General features: G+C 41.3%; 1 protein-coding gene across 3 annotated transcripts in view; it reads left to right on the top strand.

Moving 5' to 3' along the window:
* The window catches only part of USP34 (ubiquitin specific peptidase 34), a 1,226,195-nt gene that overhangs the window by 181,219 nt on the left and 1,025,206 nt on the right, over window positions 1-19,770 (top strand). For all 3 annotated transcript variants that reach the window (XM_053712051.1, XM_053712050.1, XM_053712048.1), the window contains exon 7: window positions 10,118-10,310. In XM_053712051.1, coding sequence (XP_053568026.1) covers window positions 10,118-10,310 — 193 coding nt within the window. The remainder of the gene's footprint in view (window positions 1-10,117; window positions 10,311-19,770) is intronic.

Below are 19,770 nucleotides of genomic sequence, written 5' to 3'. Positions count from 1 at the left end.
ACTCATAGCACTGGCATGGCCTCGAAGAATTTGGTTTGCAGACCTGATAGAGATGGCATCTCTACCACCTTGGAGACTGCCGTTGAGGAAGGACCTTCTCATTCAGGTCCCTTCCTTCATCCAAATCTAGTTTCTCTGCAGCTGTCTGCGTGGAGATTGAACGCTTAATTTTTTCCAAGCGTGGGTTCTCTGATCCGGTTTTAGAGACCTTTATTCAGGCTTGTAAGCCTGTAACTAGAAAGATCTACTGTAAGATTTGGCATAGATTGGTGTGAATCCGAGGGCTACTCTTGGAGTAGGATTAGGATTCCTAGAGTTTTGTCTTTTCTCCAGGAAGGTCTGGAGACGGGTTTATCTGCTATTTCCCTAAAGGGTCGAATTTGGGCTCTATCCTTTTTGTTTCACAAAACGTCTAGCAGGTGTACCAGATGTACAATCTTTTTGTCAGGTCTTGGTAAGAATCGGGCCTGTGTTCAAAGTTCTTCAAGGGGCTCCGTTTGAGCCTATGCATTCCTTAGATATCAAGTTATTATCTTGGAAAGTTCATTTTCTGGTTGCTATTTCTTCTGCGCGAAGAGTCTAAGAACTCTTGGCGCTACAATGCGAATCTCAATACCTTATTTTCTACTAAGATAAGGTTGTGCTTTGAACAAAGTTCGGTTTTCTTCCTAAAGTTGTTTCGGATAGGAACGTTACCCAAGAAATTGTGGTTTCTTCCTTGTGTTCTAATCTTTCTTCCCAGAAGGGAGAGACTTCTTCACAATTTTGATGTGGTTCGGTCCATGAAGTTTTATCTTCAGGCGACTAAGGATGTTTGAGTTTGAAAGCTACGGCTTCTTCTCTTTCTGTGTGGATAAAGAGTACCATATGTCTCGCATATTTGAGTACTGGGCAGCTCCCTCCTGGAAGGGTTACGGCTCATTTTGCTAGGGCTGTGGCTTCCTCATTGGCATTCAAATATGATGCTTCTGTTGCACAGCTTTGCAAGGCTGCAACTTGGTCCTCTCTCCATATTTTTTCCTAATTTTGCAAATTTGATGCATTTGCCTCGGCTGAGCATGTTTTTGGGAGAGTTCTTCAGGCAGTGGTGTCTTCCGTTTCGGTTCCCTGTCTTGTCCCTCCCTTTTCTTCCGTGCACTATAGCTTTGGTATTGTATCCCACAAGTAAGAATGAAATCCGTGGACTCATCGTATCTTGCAAAAGAAAAAGAAAAGGAAATTTATGCTTACCTGATAAATTTATTTCTTTTTCGATACGACAAGTCCACGGCCCGCCCTGTTCTTTTGAGACAGGTTATTATATTTTTGTTAAACTTCAGACACCTCTGCACCTTGGCTTTTCCTTTCTCTTCCTAACTTCGGTCGAATGACTGGATTGGGAGGGAAGGGAGGAGCTATTTATACAGCTCTGCTGTGGTGCTCTTTGCCTCCTCCTGCTGACCAGGAGGCGATATCCCACAAGTAAGGATGAAATCCGTGGACTCGTATCGAAAAAGAAATACATTTATCAGGTAAGCATAAATTTCCTTTTCTCTTGCAAGGTGTATCCAGTCCACGGATTCATCCTTACTTGTGGGATATTCTTGTTCCCTACAGGAAGTGGCAAAGAGAGCACACAGCAGAGCTGTCCATATAGCTCCCCCTCAGGCTCCGCCCCCCCAGTCATTCTCTTTGCTGCTCTAACAAGTAGCATCTCCACGGGAGGGTAAAGTGAATGTGCTGTTAGATTTGTAGTTTTTATATCTTCAATCAAAAGTTTGTTATTTTTAAATAGTGCCGGTTTGTACTATTTACTCTCTGGCAGAAAGTGATGAAGAATTCTGCTGAGAGGAAAACGATTTTAGCATGTTGTAACTAAAATCCACTGCTGTTCCCACACAGGACTGAGGAGTACCAGAAAACTTCAGTTGGGGGGGAACAGTTTGCAGGCTTAACTGCTATAAGGTATGTTCAGTCATTTTTTTCTAGTCAAGACTTAGTAATGCTAGAAGACTGACAGAATCCCCATGTGGGGAAGGTAAGCCATATTCTGAGACTCAGTATAGAAGGAAGGCTTAATTAACAGGGTTCAAAAACTGGTGGACACTGTTAAAGGGCAATCGATTATTTTATAGTAGAAAATCTAATCATTATACAAGTTTTATTACATTTGGATATGATTTATAGGGTTTTATTCCACATGGCATATATTTAGACACCTATTTAGGGTTTTGAAGACCCCACAACTCCAGAGTGGAGAGGGAGGGGGCCTAAATTTCGCGCCTCAGTTGCGCAGTTGATATGCCAGACAGCTTCATGCAGCTTCATGTGGAGGGTCCAAAGACTTCTTGAGGACTTCATAGAGGCTTATTTTCGATCATACTAATCCCCAGGGGCAGGTAGGGCCACAGCAGATTGCTGTGGCATGGTTCTGTAGTTTGCTAACCGGTTGTCAGCTTTAGGTTGCTCCGGTTTGGGCATTAAGGGGTTAATTGACTTGAAATTCACTGTGCAATCATTTCAAAGCATGTAACTACTGCAGCGGCTTTTTGGTTTGAGGCGCTGGAGGGGTCACTCCAGAGGGAGACTTCATATGACGAAGTCATGGATAGAATTCATGCCCTAAAACTTGCTAATTTTTTTTATCACAGATGCCGCTTTGCAATTAGCTAAGTTAGCGGCGAAAAATTCTGGTTTTGCCATAATGGCGTGCAGAGCACTTTGGCTCAAATCATGGTCGGCCGACGTGTCGTCCAAAACAAAATTATTAAATATTCCTTTCAAGGGAAAGACCCTTTTCGGTCCCGAGTTGAAAGAGATTATTTCTGATATCACTGGGGGTAAGGGCCATGCCCTCCCGCAAGATAGACCTTTTAAGGCTAAAAACAAGGCTAATTTTCGCTCCTTTCGCAACTTCAGGAGCGGCCCTGCTTCAACCTCTGCAACCGCAAAGCAAGAGGGTAACGCTTCACAGCCCAAAGCAACCTTGAAACCTTTGCAGGGCTGGAACAAGGGAAAACAGGCCAAGAAGCCTGCGGCTGCTACTAAGACAGCATGAAGGGGTAGCCCCCGATCCGGGACTGGATCTAGTAGGGGGCAGACTCTCTCTCTTTGCTCAGGCTTGGGCAAGAGATGTTCCAGATCCCTGGGCATTAGAGATCGTTGCTCAGGGATATCTTCAAGGACTCCCCTCCAAGGGGGAAGGTTCCACATTTCTCGTCTGTCTCCAGACCATACAAAGAATCAGGCGTTCTTACGCTGTGTAGAAGATCTACTCAAGATGGGAGTGATATATCCAGTTCCAATTGGGACTGGGTTTTTACTCAAACCTGTTTGTGGTTCCCAAAAAGGAAGGAACTTTCAAGCCAATCCTGGATCTAAAAATTCTAAACAAATTCTTCAGAGTTCCATCATTCAAAATGGAGACCATTCGGACAATCTTACCGATGATCCAGGAAGGTCAATATATGACTACCGTGGATTTAAAGGATGCGTACCTTCATATTCCTATCCACAAAGATCACCATCAGTCCCTAAGGTTCGCCTTTCTGGACAAGCATTACCAGTTCGTGGCCTTTCCCTTCGGGTTGGCCACCGCTCCCAGAATTTTCAAAAAGGTGTTGGGGTCCCTTCTAGCGGTACTAAGACCGCGGGGCATTGCAGTAGCACCTTATCTAGACGACATCTTAATACAGGCGTCATCTTTTCACAGAGCCAAGGCTCATACGGAAATTGTTCTGGCCTTTCTCAGGTCTCACGGGTGGAAGGTGAACGTCGAAAAAAGTTATCTGTCCCCGCTCACAAGGGTTCCCTTCCTGGGAACACTAATAGACTCGGTAGAAATGAAAATATTTCTGACGGAGGTCAGGAAGCTAAAGCTTTTAACTACTTGCCGAGTTCTTCATTCCATTCCTCGGCCATCTGTAGCTCAGTGCATGGAGGTAATCGGATTAATGGTTGCGGCAATGGACGTAGTCCCTTTTGCCCGAATACATCTCAGACCACTGCAACTGTGCATGCTCAAACAGTGGAATGGGGACTATGCAGATTTGTCTCCTCAAATACAACTGGACCAGGGGACCAGAGATTCTCTTCTCTGGTGGTTGTCTCAGGATCACCTGTCTCAGGGAATGTGCTTCCGCAGACCGGAGTGGATCATTGTAACGACCGACGCCAGTCTGTTAGGCTGGGGCGCGGTCTGGGGCTCCCTGAAAGCTCAGGGCCTATGGTCTCGGGAAGAGTCTCTTCTCCCGATAAACATTTTGGAACTGAGAGCGATATTCAACACGCTCCAGGCATGGCCTCAACTAGCGGCGGCCAAATTCATCAGATTTCAGTCGGACAACATCACGACTGTAGCGTACATCAATCATCAGGGAGGAAAAAAGAGTTCCCTAGCGATGAAGGAAGTAACCAACATTATCAGGTGGGCGGAGGATCACTCCTGCCATCTATCTGCAATTCACATCCCAGGAGTAGACAACTGGGAGGCGGATTTTCTAAGTCGTCAGACTTTTCACCCGGGGGAGTGGGAACTCCACCCGGAGGTTTTTGCTCAGCTTACCCAGCTATGGGGCATTCCAGAATTGGATCTGATGGCGTCCCGTCAGAACACCAAACTTCCTCTTTACGGATCCAGGTCCAGGGACCCCAAGGCGGCATTGATAGATGCTCTAGTAGCGCCTTGGTCCTTCAATCTGGCTTATGTCTTTCCACCGTTTCCCCTTCTCCCTCGGCTGGTAGCCAGAATCAAACAGGAGAAGGCTTCGGTAATTCTGATAGCGCCTGCGTGGCCATGCAGGACTTGGTATGCAGACCTAGTGGACATGTCATCTGTTCCACCATGGACACTGCCATCGAGGCAGGATCTTCTAATACAGGGTCCATTGAAGCATCCAAATCTAGTTTCTCTGCAACTGACTGCTTGGAGATTGAACGCTTAATTCTATCTAAACGTGGCTTCTCTGAATCAGTTATAGATACTCTGATCCAGGCTAGAAAGCCTGTCACCAGGAAAATTTACCATAAGATATGGCGGAAATATCTTTGTTGGTGTGAATCCAAGGGTTACTCGTGGAGTAAGATTAGTATTCCAAGGATATTGTCTTTTCTCCAAGAAGGATTGGAGAAAGGCTTGTCAGCTAGTTCCTTAAAGGGACAGATATCTGCTCTGTCTATCCTGTTACACAAGCGTCTGGCAGAAGTACCAGACGTTCAAGCCTGTCTATAAACCTGTGGCTCCTCCATGGAGTCTAAATTTAGTTCTTTCAGTTCTTCAAGGGGTTCCGTTTGAACCTTTACATTCCATAGATATTAAGTTATTATCTTGGAAAGTTTTGTTTTTGGTAGCTATATCTTCTGCTCGAAGAGTTTCAGAATTGTCTGCTTTGCAGTGTAATTCACCCTATCTGGTTTTCCATGCAGATAAGGTAGTTTTGCGTACCAAACCTGGTTTTCTTCCTAAAGTGGTTTCTAATAAGAATATTAACCAGGAAATCATTGTTCCTTCTCTGTGTCCTAATCCATCTTCAAAGAAGGAACGACTGTTACACAATCTTGATGTGGTTCGTGCTTTAAAATTCTATTTACAAGCAACTAAAGATTTCAGACAAACATCATCCTTGTTTGTTGTTTATTCTGGTAAGAGGAGAGGTCAGAAAGCGACTGCTACCTCTTTCCTTTTGGCTGAAAAGCATCATCCGATTGGCTTATGAGACTGCTGGAAAGCAGCCTCCAGAACGAATTACCGCTCATTCTACCAGAGTTTTGGCTTCCACATGGGCTTTCAAGAATGAGGCTTCTGTTGAACAGATTTGTAAGGCAGCGACTTGGTCTTCACTGCATACTTTTGCCAAATTTTACAAATTCAATACTTTTGCTTCTTCGGAGGCTATTTTTGGAAGAAAGGTTTTGCAAGCAGTGGTGCCTTCCGTTTAGGTTACCTGTCTTGTTCCCTCCCTTCATCCGTGTCCTAAAGCTTTGGTATTGGTATCCCACAAGGATGAATCCGTGGACTGGATACACCTTGCAAGAGAAAACAGAATTTATGCTTACCTGATAAATTACTTTCTCTTGTGGTGTATCCAGTCCACGGCCCGCCCTGGCAATTAAGTCAGGTTAAATTTTTTTGTTTAAACTACAGTCACCACTGCACCCTATGGTTTCTCCTTTTTCTCCTAACCATCGGTCGAATGACTGGGGGGGCGGAGCCTGAGGGGGAGCTATATGGACAGCTCTGCTGTGTGCTCTCTTTGCCACTTCCTGTAGGGAATGAGAATATCCCACAAGTAAGGATGAATCCGTGGACTGGATACACCGCAAGAGAAAGTAATTTATCAGGTAAGCATAAATATCTGTTTTTTCCAGGAGAGTCTGGAGAAGGGTTTGGCTGTTAATTTCCTGAAGGGCAGATTTCTGCCCTCTCTGTTTTGTTACATAAAAGTGTAGCCAATATTAGAGGTTCAGTCTTTTATTCAGGCCCTAGTCAGATTCAGGCCTGTGTTTAATCCTGTTGCTCCTCGTGGAGCCTTTATCTTGTTCTTAGGTGTTTGGAGCAGGCTCTGTTTGCGTCTTATGCTTCCTGTTGATATGAAGTTTCTTCTTGCTTTCACTTCTGCTCATAGAGTCTCTAAACCTTCGGCTCTACAGTGTGATCCTCTTCCTTTTTTACATGTGGATAAGGCGGTTCTCGTACCTATTTGGGATTTCTTCCCAAGGCGTTTTGGACCGCAGTATCAATCAGGAAATTGTCGTTCCTTTGTTCGGTCCTAAGACGACTTCTCAGATAGAACGCCTGTTACACATCCTGGATATGGCTTGTGCTCTAGATGTAAGGGCCAGGAGGCCACGTTCACTATCTTTTCCTTTTGACCTATGTCTTCGGTTGGCCTATGAGTCAGATGGACAACATCCTCCTGGAAGGATTTCGGCTTTTTCAATCAGGGTTCTCTTTCCTTCCTGGGCTTTTAAAATCGAGTCTTCCGTGGAGCAATTTTGCAAGGCGGCCACTTGTCCTTGTTGCAACCTTTTTCAAAATTTATTTTTTGCTTTAGCTGACGCTCCTGGGAGAAAGGTTCTTCAAAGGGTGATGCCCTCCATTTAGGTCTGCCTGTCTTGTTCTCCCTCGCTTTCCATTCTGTCTCCTCTAGCTTGGGAATTGGTTCCCACTAGTAATTAGAATGGTTTTGTGGACTCTCCATGCCATTGGAAAGAAAACATAATTTATGCTTAGCTGATTAATTCTTTTCTTTCCTGGCATGGATAGTCCACGACCCGCCCTTGTTTACATTCAAGACGGCTTATTAATTTGTTTTTTTAAACTTCAGGCACCTCTATACAGGGAGTGCAGAATTATTAGGCAAGTTGTATTTTTGAAGATTAATTTTATTATTGAACAACAACCATGTTCTCAATGAACCCAAAAAACTCATTAATATCAAAGCTGAATAGTTTTGGAAGTAGTTTTTAGTTTGTTTTTAGTTATAGCTATTTTAGGGGGATATCTGTGTGTGCAGGTGACTATTACTGTGCATAATTATTAGGCAACTTAACAAAAAACAAATATATACCCATTTCAATTATTTATTTTTACCAGTGAAACCAATATAACATCTCAACATTCACAAATATACATTTCTGACATTCAAAAACAAAACAAAAACAAATCAGTGACCAATATAGCCACCTTTCTTTGCAAGGACACTCAAAAGCCTGCCATCCATGGATTCTGTCAGTGTTTTGATCTGTTCACCATCAACATTGCGTGCAGCAGCAACCACAGCCTCCCAGACACTGTTCAGAGAGGTGTACTGTTTTCCCTCCTTGTAAATCTCACATTTGATGATGGACCACAGGTTCTCAATGGGGTTCAGATCAGGTGAACAAGGAGGCCATGTCATTAGATTTTCTTCTTTTATACCCTTTCTTGCCAGCCACGCTGTGGAGTACTTGGACGCGTGTGATGGAGCATTGTCCTGCATGAAAATCATGTTTTTCTTGAAGGATGCAGACTTCTTCCTGTACCACTGCTTGAAGAAGGTGTCTTCCAGAAACTGGCAGTAGGACTGGGAGTTGAGCTTGACTCCATCCTCAACCCGAAAAGGCCCCACAAGCTCATCTTTGATGATACCAGCCCAAACCAGTACTCCACCTCCACCTTGCTGGCGTCTGAGTCGGACTGGAGCTCTCTGCCCTTTACCAATCCAGCCACGGGCCCATCCATCTGGCCCATCAAGACTCACTCTCATTTCATCAGTCCATAAAACCTTAGAAAAATCAGTCTTGAGATATTTCTTGGCCCAGTCTTGACGTTTCAGCTTGTGTGTCTTGTTCAGTGGTGGTCGTCTTTCAGCCTTTTTTACCTTGGCCATGTCTCTGAGTATTGCACACCTTGTGCTTTTGGGCACTCCAGTGATGTTGCAGCTCTGAAATATGGCCAAACTGGTGGCATCTTGGCAGCTGCACGCTTGACTTTTCTCAGTTCATGGGCAGTTATTTTGCGCCTTGGTTTTTCCACACGCTTCTTGCAACTCTGTTGACTATTTTGAATGAAACGCTTGATTGTTCGATGATCACGCTTCAGAAGCTTTGCAATTTTAAGAGTGCTGCATCCCTCTGCAAGATATCTCACTATTTTTGACTTTTCTGAGCCTGTCAAGTCCTTCTTTTGACCCATTTTGCCAAAGGAAAGGAAGTTGCCTAATAATTATGCACACCTGATATAGGGTGTTGATGTCATTAGACCACACCCCTTCTCATTACAGAGATGCACATTACCTAATATGCTTAATTGGTAGTAGGCTTTCGAGCCTATACAGCTTGGAGTAAGACAACATGCATAAAGAGAATGATGTGGTCAAAATATTCATTTGCCTAATAATTCTGCACTCCCTGTACTCTTGGTGTCCTTTTCTTTCTGTATTTCCTCGACAGAATGACTGGGGATTATGGGAAGTGGGACGAATACTTAAAGGGACAGTCTACAACAGAATTGTTATTGTTTTAAAAGATAATCTCTTTTTTACCCATTCCCCAGTTTTGCATTACCAACACAGTGTTATCTATATGAAAAACATGAACTAACACCCTCTAGTGGTGAAAAACCTGTTAAAATGCATTCTTAAGAGGTGGCCTTCAAGGTCTAAGAAATTAGCATATGAACCTCCTAGGTTAAGCTTTCAACTAAGAATACCAAGAGAACAAAGAAAAATTGGTGATAAAAGTAAATTGGAAAATTGTTTAAAATTACATGCCCTATCTGATTCATGAACGTTTTGTTTGGACTAGACTGTCCCTTTAAAGCTTTGCTGGAGTGTTCTTTGGCTCCTGGTGGCCAGGAGTTGAATTCACACTAGTAATTAGAATGGATTCATAGACTCTTCATGCCAGGAAATAAAATAATTTTCTTGTTATCCTTTGCTGAAAATCAGGAAGGTAAGTGCAGGAGCATGCACGTGTCTGCAGCACTACATAGCAGCAGTTTTGTAATAAAGTTATACATTAGCTAGAGCACTAGATGGCAGAACTATTTCCTGTCATGCAGTGCACCAGACATGTGCATGGTACCCAGCTAGACATCTCTTCAACAAAGAATAGCAAAGGAACAAAGTAGATTTTGATAATAGATTTGATACTACTGCATATACTGATGAACACTATCCTGTTTTTTTTCCCTTTCCTTGGTAATTACTTATGTTTCTTCATTCCATCTTTCTCTGGAATATGACTCTGGAGACCTAATTTATTTAAGTTGTGCTGTTGTATTCTCTGTGGTGGACTATACTTGGTGCTGCGGAACTTGTTGGCGCTTTACAAATAACTGATAATAATAATACTGTTAGCAAAGAAAACCTTAATTTTTCATTTCTGACTGCATTCATTTATGCTTCTTCACTCTGCATAGTTATTGCATTAAAATGAACGCCACTATGCTTGATTGCATTTCATATGATTTTGAACTGCTTATAACTGGATGGAAACTTGGGTGTACTTTTTCAAAAGGATTTGTTACCTAGTTATTTTTAATCCGCTTCGATACAAGTCTTATCTATGATTGTTTATTCTGTATGGAGTGAGGAAATAGTTGTTACTACGTGCAATGTAATGAATACCCCATTTTAATCTGTGGGTTTCTTTGCAGGTATTTGTGTAAACTATCTGACCAAGAACTGCGGCAAAGTGCGGCTCGTAACATGGCTGACTTAATGTGGAGTACAGTGAAAGAACCCCTGGATACAGCATTATGCTTTGACAAAGAGAGTCTTGATTTGGCCTTCAAATATTTTATGTCACCCACGTTAACAATGAGACTTGCTGGGCTTAGTCAAATAACAGTAAGTTGTTAAGTATACATTTTGATAGGAAGTCATTTCTATAAAATGAGTTTTTTTTTCAGTTTAGGAAAATTATGAAAGTTGTTTACTTTAAGGGTCATAAAACAAGTTGGGATAGAGACAAAATAATATATGTACTTTAATTACTTTACCTGCAAATTTATTCTGCAGTACCTCGCCATTAACCCTATCATTTAAGTTTCCAAATTGTTAAGCTCTAACTCCCCCCACACATTTCCTTCTATGGCTGTATCTATATCTATGGTTTTGGTAGAAGGCAAAAGTGCATAGTGATTATCTGCTGGAACATGCCTAGAAGCTGTGAACTCAGTTGAAATACAATGCCTGTGTCTAAACACTGATAAGGGTGGGTGAAGCACAGTCTCCAGACAACATGGCTATGTAAGTGTGTTTGCTTATTTTTGAAAATGATTTTAAAATACTTGCCAGCAATTTTTAAACTATTTTTTTATGCAAACTATTTTTAATTAATTAGTCCTTTTAGGATATGCACACATCTCATCCTGTTTTATGTCACTTTAATTTTGTATCTTTAGAACGTAACACATAATAATAAATTGTTACAACACATACAAAGAGAGATTCTTTTTCTGAGGAAGTGCATTGGCAGTTTGTAGCTTTTTCTAAAACCGTTTTTGTAATTTGCACAATTGCTTTGAGTGTAATATTCCTTAAAGGGACAGTATACACCAATTTTCATATAATTGCATGTAATAGACACTACTATAAAGAAGGATATACACAGATACTGATCTAATAATCCGGTATAAAACAATTTAAAAACGTACTTAAAAGCTCTGTTTAGCAATATTGATGAGGTTAGGCTGGGAAAGCAAGAAGAGCAGATGCTCCCTCCATCCCTGTATATGAAAAGTCCAATTATACAAACAGAAGCCAACAGGAGTTTGTAAACGTGCATGTACATCTGATACTTTGGGGCTTGGTTTGGAGTCTTATTAAAAAAAAAAAAAAAAAGTAAAACTATACATCGTTACAAAAACACTCCCAGGTGGGTTACTTAAGTGGATCATCTTCAAAACATTTATGCAAATAAAAATCTAATGTAAAATGTCCTTACAGTTCAGGACTGTGCACGTGTCTGCAGCATTATATGGCAGAAGTTTTGCAATAATGTTATACATTAGCAAGAGAAGTAGATGGCAGCACTATTTCCTGTCATGTTGTGCTCCAGACGTGCACATTCCTTTCAACAAAGGATAACAAGTAAAAGAAGAAACTTTGATAATAAAGTAAATTGGAAAGTTGTTTAAAATTGCATGTTCTTTCTGAATCATGAATTAAAAAATTTAGGTTTTATGTCTCTTTTTAAGGTAGTACTCATGCAATTTCGTGCCTGTCTGGGCACACTATGCAGTCAAAATGGCGGCAATCAATTTAATTACCGGGTTTAAATAAATAATACAAATAGAGGCTTTTTGTAAACAATAACCCTCTAAATAATCCCACATAAGTAATTTATCTATAGGAAAAATATGTATTTGCAATTTGAGCCAAAATAAGTAATGAAAGTATATTGCAAAGTTGTTCTACCACACATAACTGTACAATGTATATTACAATGTCAAGGTATTTGCTGTCCCTTTTAATTATTTGTGTTAGTATTGTGTTTTTTGAACAAACTGTGTCGAAAGAGATATGGTTATATATTAGCCCTGGTACAAATGAATATTGTCCATCCCCCCACATGCACACACAAGTTGTTTTTAAACATTTATTTCTTTCCTATGGCATGGAGAGTCCATGATTTAATTCCAATTACTAGTGGGATATTCAACTGCTGGCCAGCAGAGGAGGCAAAGAGCACCCTAGCAGAGCTGTTAAGTGTCACTTCCCTTACCCATAACCCCCAGTCATTCTTTGCCTTGGTGTCTGAAGATATGTAATCCTTTAATGGGTACTTGATTGGGGCTATGCTGTGTCCATGTCAATCTCTTTAGTAAGAGTAATGGTGGATTTTAGCAGTTGGAAGACGGCGAGGTGGTCTATGCTTATCTTCTAACAATGCTACATCATTATAGAAAACCAGGGTTCGTTACTGTTTTTTCTTTTTCTACAGGTTCCTGGCAGAAGTGGAGAAATCTGTCACACCTTAGAAGCTATTTCCTGCCTGTCAGCAGGATCCATAGGTAAATGCTTTCCCTTTTCGGTTAGAAGGTAGTCTCTAAGGGTTATTAATTAAATTAATTTATCTCTTTATTAAGGGATATATATATATATATATATATATATATATATATATATATATATATATATATATATATATATATATATATAAATAAAATCTCAGAGGGCATTTTTTGGGGCACTGCATACTGTTTGAGAGAGTTATGAGGCTGACAGAGGTTCACATAAAAACTGATTTTTCAAACTAGTGGGATATATCTTTTCCCCTTAAGTCTGTTTGGCGCCTTGAGAGATTTACTTTATTTGGGGCCCATTTAAGTATTATATGGATGGTTGATGATCGTTTTGGGTGAAAACGTAATCCCCATATTTCTAGTGGATTTTTACTTGCGTGCCGTTTTTTACTTGATGGCGCATTTTATTTTAAGTTGCGGTCAGGTGACAGTTTCTCCGTACTTCAGCTTTTCAACTTCTCTGTCAGAGAGGAGTTTGTAGCGGCGTGTGTGGAGGTTTTCACTGTTTGCTCTGGTTCAGATTGCACTAAATTACTGTGCCTGTATTTAACATAGTAACATAGTAGATAAGGTTGAAAAAAGACTGAAGTCCATCGAGTTCAACCTATACAAATCTAAAATACTTACAAAAAGCTCCAGTTAAGCTTAAATAACCCCATTTAAAATGTGACCCATTTAATAATAGCAATCATATCCATTAATTTTGTTTATATACAGAAATGTATCCAGACTATTTTTAAATGTATCTATGGTATTGGCATTCACTACCTCCTTTGGTAATGAGTTCCACAATTTTTTTGCTCTTACAGTGAAAAAACGTTTCCGTTGCAGGAGATTAAATCTCCTTTCCTCCAACCTTAAATTATGACCTCTTGTCAGAAACAATTTTCTTGGAATAAACAGAGCTTCTGCCATCTCTGTATATGGGCCTTGAATATATTTATATAAAGTAATCATGTCACCTCTCAAGCGCCTTTTTTCTAAAGAAAACAGACCCAGTTTGGCTAGCCTCTCCTCATAGGTTAATTTCTCCAATCCCCTTATTAGCTTTGTGGCCCTTCTCTGAACTTTTTCTAGTTCTGCAATATCTTTTTTAGCAATCGGTCCCCAGAACTGCACTCCAAACTCAAGGTGAGGTCTTACCAGGGCTTTATATAATGACAGAATTATGCTTTCCTCCCTTGAATCAATGTCTCTTTTAATACATGCTAGTATCTTATTAGCCTTTGAAGCCGCTGCCCTGCATTGTGCACCCATCTTTAGCTTATCTATTACTACTCCCAAATCCCTTTCCTCCTGTGTTTGTCTTGTCCCATTTAAAAAATAAGTAGCCTGCTTATTTTTACTTCCAAAATGTAGAACCTTGCATTTTTCCGTATTAAATCTCATTTTCCATTCACTTGCCCATAGTTCTAATTTTAGCAAATCCCTTTGTAAAGAGAGTTCGTCCTGCTTTGACCTAATGACCTTACTTAACTTATTCATTCATTTCTCATTCATCTACTAGTGGGATATATTGGCTGGGTATAGGAGCAGTAAGCCCTCAGCAAAGCTGAGGTATCACAGTTCCTGTAGTTATTGCATATTACTAGAATAAATTTTTTTCTTTTCCTTGTGGGATCCAATTTCTCTATAGTTATGAACACTAATGAAGAAAGTTTGTCTTTTTTGAAAAATGTTTGTTTTGCTTAGAGGCTCAAGTTATTCCTATTGTGCAGTTTTGCTGCTCTTGTTTTAATAAGACATTGTTATTTAAGGATAAGATTTCTATCTCAGAGCCTTCTGTCTCTCAGGATAATGTTGTCCTAGCAATGCCTCAGCTTTCCCCTCAGACTTCCCAAACGTTTAACAGGTTCACATGCAGTGCCCCGCGCGTCCTCTCATTATCCTCCTGGGGGGTGTTTATTTACCAGGGGATTTTGTTGTGCAGATAACTTCTGCAACATTATCAGCCTTTCCCATTGCTGGTAAGAGGAAGAGAAAATCAAAAACATATTTCTATCAGTAAGGGTTCTGACTCTGCAAAGGCTGCGTTAGTCAGTCTCTGTTATCTGATGATGATGATACCTCAGTGGCATTTGAGGGTGAGATCTCTGACTCTATATTGGAAAAATCTACAGATTCATATGAGGTTAATTTTAGATTTAAACTAGGAACACCTCCGGTAACTTTTGAAGGAGGCCATTGCTACCTTGGAAGACTCTGACTCATCTGCTGCTGAGAACCCCAAAAAGTCTAGTAAACTAAACAGAGTATATGTTACTTCATCTGTGGAATTTGTTCCAGTTCCAGACCGTATGTTGGAAATTATAGCTCAGGAATGGGAAAAGCTGGAATTCCCTTTTCTCCGTCTCCTGTTTTTAAAAAGATGTTTCCTGCTTCTGACTCTATACATGACTTGTGGTGCACAGTGCCTAAGGTAGAGGGAGCTATCTCTACTCTAGCCAAGAGAACTACTATTCCTACTTAGGATAGTTGCTCTTTCAAAGATCCCATGGATAAGAAGCTAGAGGCTTACTTAAAAAAAGATTTACATTCATCAGGGATTACAGTGGCAACCAGTTGCAAGTATTGCTACGGTTGCGGGGGCAGCATCTTATTAGTGCAATGCCTTGTCTGACCTGATTTCAGAAGAGACTACTATAGAGGAGATCTAGGATAGTATCAAGGCTCTTAAGCTGGTCAATACTTTTATCTGTGATGCCAACATGCAAGTGCTTAGATTGGGAGCCAAGATTTCTAGCCTTGCTGTTCTAGTTAATATCTTGGTCTGCAGATGTATCTTACAAGTCTAAACTTCTGTCTTTACCTTATAAGGGCAATACTTTATTTGGTCCTGGTCTGGCTGTGATAATTTCTGAAATTACGGGTGGAAAAGGGATCTTTCCTACTTCAGGAAAAGAAGAATAGACCCAAGGGTCGTCAAAATAAAAATTTTCTTTCCTTTCGTAAGGACAAAAGTCTTCCTCTTCCAAGCCAGAGCAATCCAGGTCCTCATGGAGATCCAGTCTGCCTTGGAACAAGGGAAAGCAAGCCAAGAAGCCTTCCGCTGATTTTAAATCTTGGGGGGGGGGGGGCAGGCTTTTCCTTTTCCGGCATGCTTGGATCCGCAATGTCCCAGATCCTTGGGCCGTGGAGGTAGTATCTCAGGAATACAGAATAGGATTCAAGTCTTGTCTCCCCAGGGGCAGATTTATCCTGTCCAAGTTATCTGCAAACCAGGTAAAGAGGGAGGCCTTCTTAAAGTGCGTAAAGGGGACCTATGTTCCCTAGGAGTATTGTTCCAGTTCTCAGAGCTGAACAGGGTCAAGGATTCTATTAAAATCTTTTTGTGGTTCCCAAAAAAGATGGAACTTTACGTCCCGTTCTAGACCTAAAGTGTCAACAAATTCCTCAAGGTTCCGTCCTTCAAAATGGAAACTATTCATTCCATTCTACCCTTGGTATAGGAAGGTCAGTTCATGACTACCATAGATCTGCAGGATGCGTATCTGCATGTTCCCATTTACAGGGAACATCACCAATTCCTACAATTTTCCTTTCTGTACAAAAATTTCCAAATGTTGCTCTTCCCTTTGGCCTTGTCACGGCTTCTCAAATCTTTACAAAGGTCCTGGGGGCCTTTTTTGGCGGTGGTCAGATCTCAAGGAATAGCGGTGGCGCCTTATCTGGGCAACATCTTGGTTAAAGTGCCATCTTTTCATTTGGCAAAATCTCATACAGAGATGTTTTTGTCTATTCTTTTTTTCCATGGGTTAAAGGTAAATCCTGGGTGATTGTGACCACGGACGCCAGCCTTTCAGGCTCGGGAGCTGCTTGGGGTTCTCTAAAGGCTTAGGGTCTTTGGACTCGAGAGGAGTCTTCTCTTCCCATAAACATCCTAGAGTAATGCCTTAATAGCCTGGCCTCAACTAGCTTTATTCCGGTTTATCAGATTTCAATTGGACAATATCACTTCGGTAGCATACATCAATCACCAGGGAGGAACTCTGAGTTCCTTAGCAATGAAGGAGGTGACTCGCATGCTCCAGTGGGCAGAGTGTCACTATTGCCTTCTCTCTGCCATCCACATCCCAGGGGTGGCCAACTGGGAAGCAGATTTTCTGAGCAGGCAGCCCTTTCATCCCGGGGAATGGGCTCTCCATCCAGAGGTTTTCACAATGATAACTCTCCGGTGGGGAGGTTCCAGAGTTGGATCTGATGGCGTCACGTCTAAACACCAAGCTTTCAAAGTACAGTTCAAGAGATCCACAAGCCCCCCCCCCCCCCCCCCCCCGTTTGCTCTCCTTCCTTGAGTAATTGCTTGTATCAAACAGGAGAGGGCGTCTGTGATTCTAATAGCTCCTGCCTGGCCTCGCAGGTTCTGGTGAAGATGTCATCTCTTCCCCCTTGGAGGTTGCCTCTGAGGAAGGACCTTCTACTTCCGGGTCCCTTCCTCCACCCAAATCTATATTCTCTGAAGCTGACTGCTTGGTAATTGAACGCCTAGTCTTGGCTAGACGTGTTTTTTTCTGAGAGAGTCATTGATACTATGCTTTGGGTTGTAAGCCTGTTACTCGTAAGATTTACCATAAGGTATGGCGTAAATACCTGTATTGGTGTGAATCGATGGGTTTCTCTTGGAGTCGGGTGAGGGTTCCTCGCATTCTGTCTTTGCTTCAGGAGGGCCTGGACAAAGGTTTGTCGGTCAGTACTCTGAAGGGTTAGATTTCTGCACCGTCTATTCTTTTGCACAAATGTCTGGCAGATCTGCCAGATGTTCAATCTTTTGTTCAGGCCTTGGTCAGAATCAAGCCTGTGTTTAAACCTGTTGCTTCTCCCTGGAGCCTTAACCTTGTTCTTAAAGTTTTGCAGCAGGCTCCGTTTGAGCCTATGCATTCGGTTATCCATTTGGTTATCATGGAAAGTTGTATTTCTACTTGCTATTTCGATTGCTTGCAGAGTTTGAGCTTTCGGCTTTGCAGTGCGATTCCCCTTACCTTATTTTTCATGCGAATAAGGCGGTCCTTCGTACTAAATTGGATTTTTTTTTTTCCAAAGTGGTATCGGATCCCAACATCAATTAAGAAATTGTTGTTCCTTCCTTTTGTATGAATCCTTCTTCTCAGAAGGAACGTCTGTTACACAACCTGGATGTTGTGCGTGCTCTAAAATGTTATCTAGAAGCAACTAAAGATTTTCGTCCGTCTACTGCCCTGTTCATGTTTTCGCTGGTAAGTGTAAGGGTGAGAAGGCCACTTCTACTGTTTTTTCTCTCTGGTTGAGAAGTGTTATCCGATTAGCATATGAGATAGCTGGACAACAGCCTCCTGAGAGAATTATGGCTCATTCCACAAGGGCTGTCTCTTCTTCCTGGGCTTTCAAAAATTAAGTATCTGTGGAGCAAATCTGCAAGGCGGCCACTTGGTCCTCATTGCATACTTTTTCCAAAATCTACAAATTTTACCTCCCTTTCATTCTGTGTCCTCTAGCTTGGGTATTGGTTCCCACTAGTAATTGGAATGAAATCGTGGACTCTCCATGCCATAGGAAAGAATAGAAAATTTATGCTTAACTGATAAATTTCTTTCCGGGGCATGGAGAGTTCACAACGTTTTTGGTATAAACCTCAGGGACCTCTATATCCTTGTGTTACCATCTTTTTACATCTTCCTTCAGCAGAATGCCTCCCAGCAGGGATTATGGGAAAGGGAAGTGACACTTAACAGCTCTGCTGGGGTGCTCTTTGCGCCTTCTGCTGGCCAGGAGTTGAATATCCCACTAATAATTGGAATGACATTGTGAACTCTCCATGTCCAGAAAGAAAGAAAGAGAAATTTATCAGGTAAGCATACATTTTTGGTTTTTAGTATTATTTTTTTAATTGTTTTTTTTTAAGGGAGTTTGCTTCTCTCATCAATGATTTGATCATATCAGAGTTTGCTCCTGCCTATGTGCTTTGCCATCACCCCCTCATAAATCTGCAAGTATCGGATTACCTTTCCTCTGTGCAGAGTTTTTGTGGGGGCTTGGCATGTTATGCATTATTTATTGGTTAGCTGCTAAAGCTGTGTTACATTGTTAAATCAATATTTTGCCTGTCAGAGGTAGGATACCGAGACAAAAAAATTTCAACTTAGTATACTCTTGAATACCATTTGCTAAAAAAAGAAAAATCTAACCATGTCCCATTCCATAAATCAGGTTTATTAAACGTTCACTTTTCAGATTATACAACTATAGAGCTTGAAGTTTTTCTTTTCAAATATAGTTTTTATTGAGGTTTTCAACGCTAGAATTAGTTATGAAAATACAACAATAAACAAGTTCTGTGGTACATAGATAATAAATGTTGATTTCTGTTTCAAAGAGTTCATAGCAATAATATGTAGTAATGTGTTAATTTCTCCAACATAGGTGTGTCCGGTCCACGGCGTCATCCTTACTTGTGGGATATTCTCTTCCCCAACAGGAAATGGCAAAGAGCCCAGCAAAGCTGGTCACATGATCCCTCCTAGGCTCCGCCTACCCCAGTCATTCTCTTTGCCGTTGTACAGGCAACATCTCCACGGAGATGGCTTAGAGTTTTTTAGTGTTTAACTGTAGTTTTTATTATTCAATCAAGAGTTTGTTATTTTAAAATAGTGCTGGTATGTACTATTTACTCAGAAACAGAAAAGAGATGAAGATTTCTGTTTGTATGAGGAAAATGATTTTAGCAACCGTCACTAAAATCCATGGCTGTTCCACACAGGACTGTTGAGAGCAATTAACTTCAGTTGGGGGAACAGTGAGCAGTCTCTTGCTGCTTGAGGTATGACACATTCTAACAAGACGATGTAATGCTGGAAGCTGTCATTTCCCTATGGGATCCGGTAAGCCATGTTTATTAAGATCGTAAATAAGGGCTTCACAAGGGCTTATTAAGACTGTAGACTTTTTCTGGGCTAAATCGATTCATTATTAACACATATTTAGCCTTGAGGAATCATTTTATCTGGGTATTTTGATATAATAATATCGGCAGGCACTGTTTTAGACACCTTATTCTTTAGGGGTTTTCCCTAATCATAGGCAGAGCCTCATTTTCGCGCCGGTGTTGCGCACTTGTTTTTGAGAGGCATGACATGCAGTCGCATGTGAGAGGAGCTCTGATACTTAGAAAAGACTTTCTGAAGGCGTCATTTGGTATCGTATTCCCCTTTGGGCTTGGTTGGGTCTCAGCAAAGCAGATACCAGGGACTGTACAGGGGTTAAAGTTAAAAACGGCTCCGGTTCCGTTATTTTAAGGGTTAAAGCTT

Source organism: Bombina bombina, chromosome 4, assembly GCF_027579735.1.
Source record: "Bombina bombina isolate aBomBom1 chromosome 4, aBomBom1.pri, whole genome shotgun sequence".
In the NCBI taxonomy this organism is placed as follows: domain Eukaryota; kingdom Metazoa; phylum Chordata; class Amphibia; order Anura; family Bombinatoridae; genus Bombina; species Bombina bombina.
Note: the sequence above shows the minus strand (reverse complement) of the source record. Positions and strands in the feature narration are given on the sequence as shown.